At 37.8% G+C, this 15,748-nt stretch overlaps 1 protein-coding gene across 1 annotated transcript in view; it reads right to left on the bottom strand.

Annotated features, from left to right (window-relative positions):
- Nucleotides 1–15,748, bottom strand: part of lmbrd1 (LMBR1 domain containing 1) — a 119,074-nt gene that overhangs the window by 65,427 nt on the left and 37,899 nt on the right. Inside the window, exons 5-7 of the mRNA XM_067385509.1 lie at nucleotides 14,483–14,550; nucleotides 6,755–6,843; nucleotides 820–893 (exon numbers count right to left, since the gene is read on the bottom strand). Of these exons, the coding sequence (XP_067241610.1) occupies nucleotides 820–893; nucleotides 6,755–6,843; nucleotides 14,483–14,550 (231 nt within the window). The remainder of the gene's footprint in view (nucleotides 1–819; nucleotides 894–6,754; nucleotides 6,844–14,482; nucleotides 14,551–15,748) is intronic.

A 15,748-nucleotide genomic window follows, 5' to 3' on the forward strand; every position in this document is an offset into this window, starting at 1 on the left:
TGAAAAATGGATGACATTAACAAGTGTTACAGTACAATCAATTTATCTTATCCGAATAGAACAGCTACAGTATGCTGAAGGAATCAGAATACGGACGTTTATTAATGGCCTTCAGGCTCAGATATATAAATAGGAGAGAGATAACAGGGCATATACATCACACCGACATCTCAGGCACACGTCCACACACATCGGTGAGAAATGACAGCATGTCATTTTGAGCGATTGCAGGCCAAAACGCAAGAATCACAAAACATTTCTAATGTTGAGGGGCCGCTTCATCATCCAGGATGACTACAATCAAAGACAGGCGGCGTTTCTGTCATACCAGAAACCTACACGAGAAGACCTATCTGGACTCCACCATCAAAGTTAGGCCAACAACCACTTCAGCAGAAGTATTCTTTTCACACCTATAAACGCAGTAATCAGTGTTGTTTTCATTACATTGTTAAAACATTGCTGTTTGTTTGAGCTTCCCAATCAAGCTGACATAGCAACATTGGTGCAACCAATGTCGTGAGTTTGGGAAGGGACTATCTGTTTATTCAACCTATTACAAATTAAGCAGTTTTGGGGGATTTTTTGCAATTTTTCAGTTTGGTGACATTAGTGCTACAGAAAAAAGATAAAATAAGATACAAACAGAATGAAATTGTGATGACAATTATATTGTGGACAGAAACATCGATTTTATGTCTAAAAGTGCTTTCCTATGACAGTGCTGAGCAGTCTCTCCGCACAACTCTCGTAAGCGTATGCAAATCGATGGGGCACAAGTAACCACCCACCATTACCAGTTCTCTGTTGGCCACTCACCGTGTATGTGATCACTGCCAGCATGCCAATCAAGGTGAGCGAGCTGATGGAGAACGACAGGGCGGCCAGGCCACCTGCAAGACAGAGGGGAAATTTATTTATGACATGGGCCAAATGCAGAGCTCTGTTAAGTTTTGGTCATACGCCAAATATTCAGAGCAGTTCTTGCCCCCAGGGAAATTTCTCAATGCACCTCATCTTCTCTCACTATCATTTCTCTCAACCTGCTCTTACTCTGACATAGTTACTGAAAGGTCAGCAAAGTTTTTGCCCTCTAAATTTAAATAGACACAATGACATGTTGAAAATATAAAGGACATTCAGTAAAGTTATTTAATATTTTTTTTAGTAGTCGATATCAATACCAGTAAAAATGTGCAAATATGTATAAAAAAGTATATAAAAATTGTATTATTTTATAAAATTAAAAATGTATACATTTAAACATGTAATCTGCAATAGAAAAGAATAAAACAAATGACAAAAAAATGCAACAAATAAAAAAGTAAGGCTTTAAGTTTTGAATTGTCAAGTGTTCAAGTAATAGAAACTAAAACTAGGGGAAAAAATATCAAAAATAATAAAATGTAAAATAAAACAATTTGAATTATTCTGAAAAGCATCACAAGCAATTTGTCTGTGACGGTCGTTGTTCAAACTTATTTGGTTACGTGCTGAATATTAATGTGTGCTGTAAAAGAAACCGTGTAAAGTACTGGTCTCAAACTCAATTCCTGGAGGGCCACAGAGCTCTGCACAGTTTTGCTCCAACCCTAATCAAACAAACCTGATCCAGCTAATCACGGTCTTCAGGATTACTAGAAACTCCCAAGCAGGTGTGAGTTGGAGCTGGTTGGAGCTAAACTCTGCAGGGCTTGTGGCCCTCCAGGAACTGTGTTTGAGACCACTGGTGTAAAGACCACAGGTAAAGACTAGCCTACCAGACTCACCGGAAACTCAATGAAATAACAACAAAACAGCGCCATCTTTCTGCTCTTTCATGATATTACCGTCAATTATCAGGCACACACCTGTATTTTTGTTATAAATGGCTTGACTGCTCTTATTCAAAACAAATAGTATGATCTTAGTAACAAACTACATTTAACATCTTGTGAATCATCAGTTCTCAAAATACAGACAGAGAGAGTAAAATGAATGAAAAGAGGAGAGGGCATGATGCCAGCTGTCAGATCTGAAGCCAGCTGAGGCAGATTTATGGGAAGTGACCGCCACCATACTTCCTGTTAGGATCCCACCTGTCACAGGGAGCGAGAGAGTTGAACACTCACAAATCCGCGCTATTCCCCTTTTCCTCTGGTTCTGCGCTATGGCCCAGCGGAGCAAAACACAGCATCCTGGCAGCCCTGAGTCCAGAAAGCCCCCTTCTGCCTGCAGCCTACCTCAATTGAATGCAACCTACTGTTCTCTGTTTATTTTCCTCAGGAACTGCTTTACATCACTCACAAAATGACTTCTTTCCATTTTGTTGAACCACATGAAGTCTGAGAACTGTTTGCTGTGCCACCCACAATGTTCCATACACAAAAAGCCCCAAGACACAAAAGCCGACGAGAAGAAATGAAGATGATTACGCTCCTGCTTCCTAATGTAGCAAACGGAAGAATATAAAAAGAAGAGACGCTTTGATGTCTGATGGCTGAAATGAGCATTTACATCTGAATAGGTGTTTCCCTTTGTGATGTCCCTGCTTTTGTTAAGTGGCGAAGGCGCGATGCCGGAGACAATGGCGTTCGTGTTTGGTACGGAAAGCGGCTCTGTTTATGAACTCCTCACAATGCAGGGGGACCTGCGTTTTCTGTCGCTTCCCCGGAAGACTTTCTAAGGGATTGGACAGAGAATATATTGTTTATTATCTGCGGCGGCTCTACAGCTGCTCTAGCGCCTGATTCCTCGGCACTCGGAGAGAGTGGAGGCCCTTATCTCGACATGCACGGAGCACCTCGGGCTTATGTGCACGAAGGAGACTACTGCCACTGAGAAGTGTATATTAAAGAGCTCTTAGCTGGGGTATTCACAACATGAGCTTGCTATGATAACCTCATGGAGATGGAAAGCAGCCTGCTTAAGCTAGCTCACTCACTGGATTCTGGATTACTGAAAAAGAGAGAACGCGCTGCTCCCAAACAATTATTGATAGAAATATTGTCAAACAAAAGTGGAGCAAACCACTACGATTTTCTTTTTCTTAATCTTATTTGAAGTGTATTTTTAAAAAGTTTTGAGCATAGCCATATGCTAGATCTATATATAAAATATGTAACATATGTACATATGTTTACATATGTAAAATTCTTGCACAGAGAAAAAAGCAAGGCACCAATATATCAATAATAATATTCAAGTTCTAGGGTTGGAATTCCGGAATTGAAAACAAAGGGTTAGGCCCAAAAATGGAATTTCTGTTATTAATTACTCACCCTCATGTTGTTCCAAACCCCCTTCGCAAGACAAATTAAGATATCTTTGATGAAATCTGAGAGGTTTCTGATCCCCCATAGAAAACAATGAAATTACCACATTCAAGGTCGAGAAAGGTAGTAAAGACATTGTTAAAAGAGTCCACATGTCTACAGTGGTTCAACCTTAATGCTTTGAAGTGACGAGAATACTTTTTGTGTGCAAAAACAAAACAAAAATAATGACTTTATTCAACAATTTCTTCTCTTTCCTGTCATTCTCCTATACTGTTCATGTTGTAGACACAGTACAGCATTTCCATGTTCTGTGTTATTGTTGAATAAAGTCTTTATTTTTGTTTTGTTTTTGCACACAGAATTAGCACATAAGCAGAATTGGAATCGTTAAAATTTAAAGCATACCCAACCCTAGTTATCACCCAATAGAGAAAAAACAAACAATATTTTATATATATATATTATATACACACATATATACACGGTGTCCTCCACAAATATTGGCACCCTTAGTAAATATGATCCAAGGCGGCTGTGAAAATAAATCTGCATTGTTTATCTTTTTGATCTTTCATTCAATAAATTCACAAAATTATAACCTTTCACCGAAGGTAAATAGGAAAAGCTCATTATGAAATAAATGTTTTTTTCTCTAGTTCATGTTGGCCACAATTATTTGCACCCAATTACTGCAATGTCCTTTTCCCAATAAAACAGCTCTGACTCTTCTTCTATAATGCCTGATGAGTTTGGAGAACACCTGACAAGAGATCAGAGACCATTCCTTCATACAGAATCTATAATATATATATATATATGCAATTACTAAATGCAATTTAGTCTAAAATTCAATCATTTAAAAGCTACAAGTTAATTTATGTATTACAGCGTTATAATGTACAGTATGAAAAATGGAGACCAATTTTAAGAACTGCTAAAGATTACATTTAAGTGTTATTAAATTACTAGTGTTTAAAGATGAACTCAATGCAAAATAAAAGTTATATGACTGCAAAGGTAATCAATACGTAAAATAATTCTATTCATGTTATAGCCATTAAGATGAAAAAAAAAATAAATAAAAAAATAAAATCTATCAATTAAATGCTCCATCACATCTTTATAATGTTCAATATGAAAAATGGATATTCATTTTAAAATGTGTTATTATTCAGTGTTTTCAAAGATAGTTAGATACTGCAAAAGTAATCTACATTTAAAAACAGAAGGAAATGAGCATGCACAATATCCAATACACCGATTAACAATATATAACCTGCCACTTTCCACACCTTTAAAACAGATCTAACACCTTGCAATGTGTAAACACCCTTACAATCTAGATACAGGATTTTTTTTCTTTGCTATTCTGGCTAATATTGCAGACTATGTATGAAAAATTATGTCATCAAACCCAGATTAGATTCTGCGTAGCTGACGCCGGATGCCTCCACGTCACACTACGTCACGCTAGCTCCAATTTGAAATGTGACTCTCTGTGAAACGTATTGGGCTCAGCAGGAAGGTAAATCAGAGAACAAGAGCTGTCTTACTGGATTCTGGGTCCGGGCCTCTGCTGCAAAATTAAGTGTAAACTTTTTCTGAGCTTATGTCTGTGATAAGATCAGATCTCCAGCTGTCTACCCTTCTGCACGCTCCCTCGCTCTTTCGTCTGAGTCTTACCTGCTAATGGGGAATTGGTTATTGCATTCAGATTATTCAGTTTATTACATTTTATGCCTGATGTCTTATCTACATTTTGACGCTGGGTTGAATTTGTCAGCTTGTCTTGCCTTGGGTCAAGGTGCTTCTTCAGCAGCTGAGGCTTCTCAGGGACATCATAACCCTGCTTTATCTAGCACACAGGGTCTGGTTATTAATTTCAGATGTGGAGTGGGGGTGAGGAGCAGGGTACCATGACCGTCAACCTCAAGCTCTGCTGCAGATTTTGACAAACAAGCCTGTTTCAACAGAGGCTTTTTTCTGATGTTCCTTCCACCAAGACTTTTTTGCTTGATTTTTATTCATTAGGCCAGGGCTGCTGGGAAGAGGCAATGACAGCTCTAAGACCCCCTCAGAGGAATCAGACATTGTCTCAAAGAGTCACAGACTTACTCCAGGCTATTATTGGATTAGGTTGTGTTCTTTAGTGGCTCCACTCCTGCCAGCTTGAGGGTCTTCAAGGGAGAGTGAAGCAAAAGTCACGATCCAACCTAACAAGGTAACTTCTCTGAAGGAACACCATGATGTTGGCAACTCACACTTGCTTTCTCGGAGCAAAACAAACCTTGGCACAAAAAATGACTTGTACTGGGAGGAAAAAGATGTGTGACTCGTGACCTTCAAATGAGCCTTTAGAATATGATAAGATTGAAGGAAAGGCTCTGGAGAACACTGACACAAAAACACTCAAATATGGACACTAATATTGAGGCTGACTTTCCACAGAATCTTTTCCCTTTGCTAGAAGAGAAATGTGAAAAATATGAAATAAAAATGTGAAAAGTGATGATCCCTCGGGCTCACCAGCGTGAAAGCGGCCATGTTATTTCAGTTATTTAAGTAACATTCTATTGTAGTTTTTATTACTATTTTGATTTTGTATTTATTTTTATATAAATAAAAAATAAGTTTTTTTTCTGTTTTGATTGTAACAGTTTTATTAATTTTGTTTTCATAATTTTTTTTTTTTTTTTTTTTTTGATTCAGTTTTAGTTATTTTAGTAAAACTAAATGAAAATGAGAAATGACACCTTGGCAAATAGCTGAAAAAAGTTTAATTTTTAGATTCAAATATACTAAACAGGGCAAATTTGCGTGAGCGCAATTCCAAAAAGCGCCGACTGGAGTGGAAAGTTCTATGCATGATTTACTGATGACGTGTACATTAAATAAACAAAGACACAGCCGGATCATTTCCATAATGACCAACTCAATCCAAGAGCAGTGCAAATTAGCATCTAGTTTAAGACATGCTTTATTTGGGCAGTAAATAATGCCGCAAATACCAGTAAATTGACTAGCGCAAACCTTAGTAAATCACCTTGCCTGATTCATTTAAATACTTTCCGCCCATAAATTTTGCATCTTATTTATCAATAATAACCATAAAGTATGCATGAAGGGAGAAAAAAAGAGGTTGATATTACACACAGAATCACATATATATAAGTGCAGGCACAAACACGGGCCTGCCACCCATGCTTCAAATGGAAGCCTTGATTGACACGTCAAAAGCATTTTCTTTTTTTCAAGACAGCAAATTTAGGTAGCACAATGAGGTCTGTTGACATTGACGAGGCTAAATGTCAATGCTGCCAAACCCACACATCACCTCTGCTCGTGGCTCGGCAGCATCCGTCGCTCTCTAAAAAGCACCTGTCGGTTTGGTGTTGTGGCCCTGGAAGGCTTCAATAAAGCCCTTTTTGCCGTTTTCTTTGCAAGTGTCAGTAAAACTGAGCTGCAATTTCATTTAAAAAGGCCTTTACGGTACTTACGGCTACTGCCCAGCTCCTCGAACAGATACTGCACCTTCTGCCAATGTGTGGAGTTCTGGTTGGGTGGAGATTCCAAGGGAACAAACGTTCTGAAAAAGAGGTACATACTTATCAATAATAATGTTATCATTTATACACTACTGTTCAAAAGTTTTGGGCTGATTTATTTGATCAAAAATAAAAACAGTAGTAATGTAAAAAAAAAAAAAAAAAATTTTATGTGTTTGATACAGTGGCACATACACACTGAAACTTAATTTGGTCATAAAGCAAACAGACTCTTCAATCAAATGTACATCAAACAATCAAATCAAATATAATTGAGTAATATGAAAACATGAATATATGATTTCAAATATATTTTGGTTTCTAAAATATCTGTTTTTATGGGTTAGCTTTTAAGTTATGGGGGCATATCCAATGAAAGTTTAATTTCAAATTATCAATAAAATACACAATTTATCACGAAAACAAAGCATTAAGAATGCGTAGTGTGAAAATGTATTATAAAGCTTTAAATGTGCATTATAAGATATTGACAACTAGTTGCTGAACTGGGTACTGCATTACAAATTCAAGATATTGGAGAGGGTTTTTTTTTTTTTTTTTTGCCTGCCAACTCCTGCTCAGACTCTATGCTCATGCGGGTTGCCAGATTGAGAACAGTCCTGAAACTGACAAGTCCTACACTGTAAGTTCACCAGCTGATGTATACGTTTGCGATGGTTTTAGGCTTAGGTCAGGTAGAATTTGTGATCTCTAACCCATTTCTTTGGCTGGCTTCCATTGTTGGGTTTTCCGCCAACTTGCAACCAGGGGTGTGGAAATACTATTGGGTAAAATGGCAGTGGGCGGGATTGCACAAACCAAAACAAAAACAAAAAAAGACACTCTGACAGTGAACGCACATTTTTAAAGAAGAATAACTGGCTGTTGCATTGTATATCAACTTAGCATGCTTCCTAAATCTCTGCAAACATATTATGGCATTATCATGCTTTAGTAGAGTCAAAAAAAAATTAAATACAGCACATGTAAGTGGTTACTTAGTGTACCTTTACCCAAAAGGTAAATTATCTTATATACGCATGTATATTTATAACTGGCTGATGACACGAGTGTGCTTACTGTGAAATATCAGGTAGAGATCCATGTACTCAGCTCATGTGATGTATCGCCACAAGCTTTGAATGCAACTGAGAACTCACATTCTGAGCAAATACCTGCAACACTAAGAAAGCGAGTCATCTCCAGTGAGGAGAATATCACTTATAAATGAGATTGCATAAGCAAGTACATCAGGCTACAGTTGCTCTGGGAAAAAAAAAAAAAAAAAAAATCCCATGTTTTTTAACCATAAGTTTCTGTTTTAGTTTGTATCAACTATAATTTATATGCCAATCAATTATACCTAATATATGACTTTTTTGCCTAATCACTGCTTATTTTAAATAAATATTGGTGCGGATACACCATGTTAATTTACAAATCTGCAAATCAAAGAGGCAAAAAAATGACTGCCTGGCACTTCTGAATAAAATAATAATAATAAATACACACACACACACACACACACACACACACACACACACACACACACACACACACACACACACACACACACACACACACACACACACACACACACGTTTGTTTTTGTGAATTGTTGGGACTTTCCATAGGCCGTAATGCATTTTATACTGTACAAACCGTACTTTCTATCCCCCTACCCTACCCCTAACCCTAAACCTAACCATCACAGGAAACTGTGCACACCTTTATTTTCTCACAAAAACATCATTTAGTATTTTTATTAATTAATTTACATTGTGGGGACTGGTGGCTGGTCCCCACGATGTAGGTGAACTCAGGTTTATATTACATCGTGGGGACATTTGGTCCCCACATTGTAATATAAACAAAAGCACACACACCGATCCGGCATAACATTAAGAACACTGAAAGGTGAAGTGAATAGCACTGATTATCTCTTCATCACAGCACCTGTTAGTGGGTGGGATATATTAGGCAGCAAGTGAACATTTTGTCCTTAAAGTTGATGTGTTAAAAGTTTAACAAGGGTCAAATTGTGATGGCTAGACGACTGGGTCAGAGCATCTCCAAAACTGCAGCTCTTGTGGGGTGTTCCTGGTTTGCAGCGTTCAGTATCTATCAAAAGTGGTCCAAGGAAGGAACAGTGGTGAACCGGCGACAGGGTCATGGGCGGCCAAGGCTCATTGATGCACGTGTGGTCCGATCCAACAGACGAATTACTGTAGCTCAAATTGCTCAAGAAGTGAATGCTGGTTCTGATAGAAAGGTGTCAGAATACACAGTGCATCACTGTTTGTTGCGTATGGAGCTGCATAGCTGTAGACCAGTCAGAGTGCCCATGATCCTGTCCACCGACGAAAGCACCAACAGTGTGCATCAGGACCATGGGGCAATGGAAGAAGGTGGCCTGGTCTGATGAATCACGTTTTCTTTTACATCACATGGATGGCCAGGTGCGTGTGCATCGCTTACCTGGGGAACACGTGGCACCAGGATGCACTATGGGAAGAAGACAAGCCGACAGAGGAATTGTGATGCTTTGGGCAATGTTCTGCTGGGAAACCTTGTGGACGTTACTTTGACACGTACCATCTACCTAAGCATTGTTGCAGACCATGTACACTCTTTCATGGAAACGGTATTCCCTGGTGGCTGTGGCCTCTTTCAGCAGGATAATGTGCCCTGACACAAAGCAAAAATTATTCAGGAATGGTTTGAGGAGCACAACAACGAGTTTGTGGTGTTGACTTGGCCTCCAAATTCCCCAGATCTCAATCCAATCAAGCATCTGTGGGATGTGCTGAACAAACAAGTCAGATCCATGGAGGTTCCACCTCACAACTTACAGGACTTAAAAGGATCTGCTGCTAACATCTTGGAGTCAGATACCACAGCACACCTTCAGGGGTCTAGGTAGTCCATGCCTCGAATGGTCAGGGCTGTTTTAGCAGCAAAAGGGGGACCAACAAAATATTAGGTAGGTGGTCATAATGTTATGTCTGATCGGTGTATATAAAAAGTGTGCACATGGTGTTAATTATTATTAGGTATTTATAATACATTTTATTAGAAATAATAATAATAAAACAGCATGTGCACACTATAATTACAATTACATTATAACATTTTTCTAATAACAATACATTTATATTATATTTTCATTCCCATTCATTGTGTCTATTCATGCTATTTCAATGTTTATCTGGATATTCAAGCAGCAATATAAGATGTTAAATGTTTACCGTATTGCAGTTCAAAATGCAATCAAAATATATGACACAACAATCATGCAGCCCTAAAGAACACACATAATACCTACTGTTAAAATCCAATGGCAATGACAATCAAATCACAACAGATGCAAATGGCTGCAAATATAGGGTCACTTTCATTTTAAATGCAGCCACATTAATCAGCATCACTGGCATTATCTGAGTGAGTTCAATTGACGCGTCACTTCAGAAAAGCTGCGTCATGCATGAAAATGTCATTTTTTAGGGGTGTCAGTAAATTATGTTGTAAACTGTACATACAGCAGGATGCAGTTTCATAAATTGACCAAGGACTTTGTGAGGGTTTATGCAAAGGTTCACAAGCTCAAAGACTTAACACATATATGACCTCTGTATCCCCTTTCCCCGTTGTTTCTTGAAAATTCAGTCATTTACTCACTCTCATGTCGCTCCAAAGTCTAAACCCGCAAGTCTTCCATTCATCTTCGCAACACAAATTACAATACTTGTAATGAAACCTTGTTTATGTCCCTGAAGTCCATGCAATCAAACCTTTGAAGATCCAAAAAGATCATAAAGGACTCTTAAAAATAATCCATATCAATCAATCAAGTCTTGTGAAGAGATATGATCCCTTTATATGAATATATGAATTATATTTAATTTAGGGGGTTATTTGACTTTATTATTTTACTTTTTATGATGAAAGCACATACAGAAATCTGCTCATCATATAAAGTGAATGTATCTCGATTCATAAGGATTACTTTTAGGATGCCTTATGACCTTTTTAGATCTTCAAAATTTTGGTTGCATGAACTTTCAATAGAGGAACAGAAACCTCAGAGGATTCATTAAAAACATCTTAGGAGTCTGGAATGACATGACCAGTGTTGGGGAAAGTTACTTTATTGCCTTACTCCCTAAAAAATTTAAAAATTGCATTACATAGTTACTTTTTATGAAAAGTAATGTGTTATGAGCACCTTTTTGAAACATAAAATGACAAATAGGACGCTCTACGGTCTAATGGACTTAACAGACACACACCAAAGGCGGCCACGTGACTGCAGGTCCACATGGAGATGTCCATTTGGGACAGGGCCCATGTGTCTAGAGTTTAGACCAAGTATGGCATTGATAGAGTGCACTTAGAGCTCTCGAGACATCTCTACCGGTGTGAGAGAGTGAATTGGACTGCAGAGGGTGGGAAGGGTCAGCTCTCCATTTATTAAGTCTCATCCTTAGCGCAGACCAATCAAAACAGCCAAACAAAAAGAAGTCACTCTCCAAATGAACAATCACAAACACAGGAACTTTGCGTCTCACCCTGAGAAAAAAGACGATGGAAAAAGCCATCATGTCCTCCCCATCAGGATCCCTGAGACACAATACTCCTGGTAAAACACTGCATTGGTTCAAAAGGTAAAATGAACACCAAATTGCTTCTGTCCGAAGTGCCATCCCCACTTTTAAATTTGGTCCACGGCATGTCCCTCTTCCCATTCTACGATCAAAGTAACCCATCCCACTGGGTCTATACGACATGAAGGTGTGATGAAGGTATCCTGCCCCACAGGAACACTATTTAATGGTTGAGAGCACATTAAATTATATGACCTGGTGAGCAGACGTGTTATTCTTGCAGCGGCAAAGAAAATCCATTATGTTTATGCTGCACGAGCACTGCTGAGAACAAAAAGTATAAACTCGAGGTTAAATGGGACAAAGCTACACCATGTATCTGTACACATTTAGACTGCACAGTGGGTTTTAGTTCAGTTAACCATTGGATAAGAAATTGTTACATGGCGTGACAAAAAAAATGTCCAAGGTCTTTACAATCTTCAGGTTTAAAGATGCTAGATAATTAGATTTTGCCTTTTGAGTTTATTCTTATATTTTGTGCTAAATAGAAACTTCAAAAAGCAGAATTTATTGAAATAGAATTTTTTTGTAGTATTATAAATTTCATTACTGTCACTGTTTATCAATTTAATGCATACTTTATGAAAAAAGTAGTACTTAAAAAAAACTTTAGTTAAAAGGGGGTTGAAAATAAGGGGATTTGTAACGTCAGAAGTATCGGAAGTGGAGAATGAAAAGACTACAAAGATTACAAAGACCAAGTAAGCGATATACATCCAGCCGGTTGTTATCACAGAATAAACCCTGATAGAGTGATGATCAGGACCCCGATGCGAAGCGAATGGTTATCACTCACTTATTACATGGCTACTTGCCACATAAGTAAATAATTAGACAAAAAATATTGACGTTCACAAAGAAAGCAGTTGCTAGCAAGCGGCAAGTTCAAACTAGATGGACGTTTAAGGGATACGGTACTGTCATACCACTTATTACACATCTTTTTGCCACATAAATAATAATGGGGATAAGACATGATCTGAGGTATCTTAAAATCTTACTTGTTTGTTAACTTATAATCCATTAGTGTACAAAACAATCATCACAAAATGGCAGCAGCTGCGTTTGTATGAAACGAGAGATTGAATCCGTGATACCGGATGACATAATTAAATAACAGTACACAAAATATTGATGAGTTTTAATATTTCATTAGCTCACCAAACGCAAAACGTACACAAGGAAAAAAAGGTCCGAGCATGTGTAAAGCACCAACTTCAGTGACAGTTACCAGAATGAGCCTATTTTATCAGTTTTTACCGGTTGTTATCGGGGGATAACATAACATACTGGATGGCGTGATTGACCAATCAGAATCAGGTATCTCACAGAGCCGTGTAATAAATTTTGTAATAACCCACACTGAGGAATCATACACAATAACACCAGGATTCTGCATTAAGAAAGTAAATAGGCTCAATTTTAAGTTCATGTTGACTTCAATGTACATTTGATGTCCTGCAGTAGAATTTGAGCTCTTATGAACTGCGTATATCTGACTTATTTTTCACTCATCTAGAATTCTTCAAATTGTTCGTGTCAATCAAAGTTGACTGATAATCATTCATGATCTGACTGGAGCCCTTTGTATTCTAAATGACGCAGAAATCACAGAAATGTCATATTATCAGCATTGATGTGCCCACTGTGCTTGCTATATTAAACTAATAATAGCTACATGGACCGTAACAAATACTGGTCAGTTTTGTCCAACAAAATACTTCACATTCCCACAACATTCTGTATACCCGATGGAGGTTGAAGATTATGGGCCCTATAATACACCCGGCGCAATGCGACGCAAGGCGCAGCGCAAGTGTGTTTGCTAGTTTGCGTCCGGCGCCGTTCGCGTTTTCCCGTTCAGCGCCACGTCCTTGAATTAGTAAATGCATTTGCGCTAGTTAGTGCGCCCATGGGTGTGCTGGTCTAAAAAAGAGGTGTGTTCAGGCGCATTGCCGGCGCATTGCTATTTTAAGGAGCTGAAAATAGACTGCGCCATAGACCAACTCAAACCTGGTCTAAAGTCTAAAGTCAGTGGCGCAATATTTTTTTGTTAGAGCGCGTTGGTAGAAACTGCACCTCTGGGCGCGTCCACAGTGCGCGTTGACTTTGCTTATTACACACAGGGATACGCATCACACAAACATGCCAAATATTAAAAACAAAAGGATTACAGTGTAAAAGAATATTATTGTGTAGGCTACATAAATATAAAAATGTAATGATGAATAGGCATTGCGTGTATTAGAATTAGGCTACCTATTTTCAATTCAGCCTATTACTACTTATAATGATGAAAGAAACTGGCTAATTAATTGAACAATCTTGCCAATACACACACATATTAACTGACTGATCGCGCGGAGCTATTTGAAAGCCTGTATCCAACGCAGACGACTGAAAGATTGACTGGCCACTTAACAGGTAATTTCAGCAAAACATCACTCGTTGAACTCCTCAGTTGAATCGGTGTGTTTAATAAGTCAGTGTATTTTATAATGTTATATGTTATATAATATATAATTATATAATATATATAATGTTATATCCTGCTTGTCCCGTAGATGATCTGCTCGCGCACTTTAACTTCGCGCACGAGCAGATCAGTTTCTTCGTTTGAAAAGCGTTCAGCTTTTCCGCCAACAAATTCCGCCATGTAAATAGCAATCCGCCATGGCGCGAGTGCATCTCGCTCTTAAAGGGAATGGGAGATGACACTCTGATTGGTTCATTGAACGTTACGCCCATTACTCATTAAGAGAATAGGGACAACTCATTTCAAAAATGCGCCCCGGCGCACGGACCGTTTTTCCGTCGTTAAAATAGCAAAAGTGGATTTGGACACGCCCTGAGTGCACCTGCGCCGTGCGCTTTACACTTTGCGTTTAGATCGTTAAAATAGGGCCCAATGTCTGAATTATATAATAAAGCTCACATCGACCTCTCCACACACACACACACACAGACACACACACAGACACAGAATACTATAATTTCACAAAAGCACACTTACCCAATCAGAAGCAGCGCTGAACACACAATCACAAATCCTATTGTATACTTCAGTGCATTTTTCACTTGCTGTAATGAGAGAATAAAAACACGCTTATCAAACTGTATTCATCAAGTCATCAATCCATGATAAATTATGCTTCATGTAGAGAAGAGCTTTGGCCTGGAGTATAATTACATATTTGCGGCACTTAACAGTCAGGAACACAGTGTCCTTAGTTCATTCTCTGATGGAGACATTGTGGCTCTGTTCCAAAATCTATTGAGCTAATGCAGTGTCCCAACTGAAAAGGAACCTTAAAAGTGACAAATTCAGAACACTCTACATAGGCAGCAACTTGTGCAGCTTCAGACTCAACTAATAATGGAGATTGGTGTGAGCTTATTGTTAAGCTAACAATGCCAATATCATAAATCAAATGTAATTAACATTGTAAAATTACTACAAAGTTTTATTGAGCACACAAATATTTGGCAAAAATAGTGCATGTTTAATTAGACTGAAGTATTTTATTGCTACTTTTCAATTATAAATTTAAAAAGTATACAATCTTTTATATAATATAGACTGAAGTATTTTATTGCTACTTTTCAATTATAAAATGTAAAAAGTATACAATCAATATAATATAATATAATATAATATAATATAATATAATATAATATAATATAATATAATATAATATAATATAATATAATATAATATAATATAATATAATATAATATAATATAATATAATATAATAATTTCTCTTGCTTCTCTTGCTTTCTTTGATTTTTCCCCCCCTAAAATTCCCCATAATCATCTTGCCTCCTTTTCCAGACAGCACCTATGATGCTATGAAAAGGCTGCCTATGTAGGATGCTCAATAGTTTTTAGGACGCAGCCACTTCTGCTTCAAAGGAGAAGGAGGAGTGGAAAGTTTGAAAAGAGCTCTAAATATCTTCTAGAACCCTGAGCATGTAATGCTGCACATCACTGTGACTTCCTTAGAGAAAAAAATGTTGATATTTGAAGTGAGCAGCATTATAGGGAGAAGTATATGTTTTTTTTGTCATTTTATCACCTCACTGCAGTCAAACCTCTTGCAGATGGAGTCTGGGTAAACTCACGGTGTTATTATAAATGGACTGCCATAACTGTAATCAGGCAAATATCACTTAGCAATACCTCAAGGGCATTTCTGTTGATTTGATTAATGCTAACTTTTCTAAGCGCAGACAGCAAGCCTTGCTTTACATACTAGTATAGTACACACTATTTATTG

The sequence above is a fragment of the Chanodichthys erythropterus genome, chromosome 5, assembly GCF_024489055.1.
Source record: "Chanodichthys erythropterus isolate Z2021 chromosome 5, ASM2448905v1, whole genome shotgun sequence".
Classification (NCBI taxonomy): domain Eukaryota; kingdom Metazoa; phylum Chordata; class Actinopteri; order Cypriniformes; family Xenocyprididae; genus Chanodichthys; species Chanodichthys erythropterus.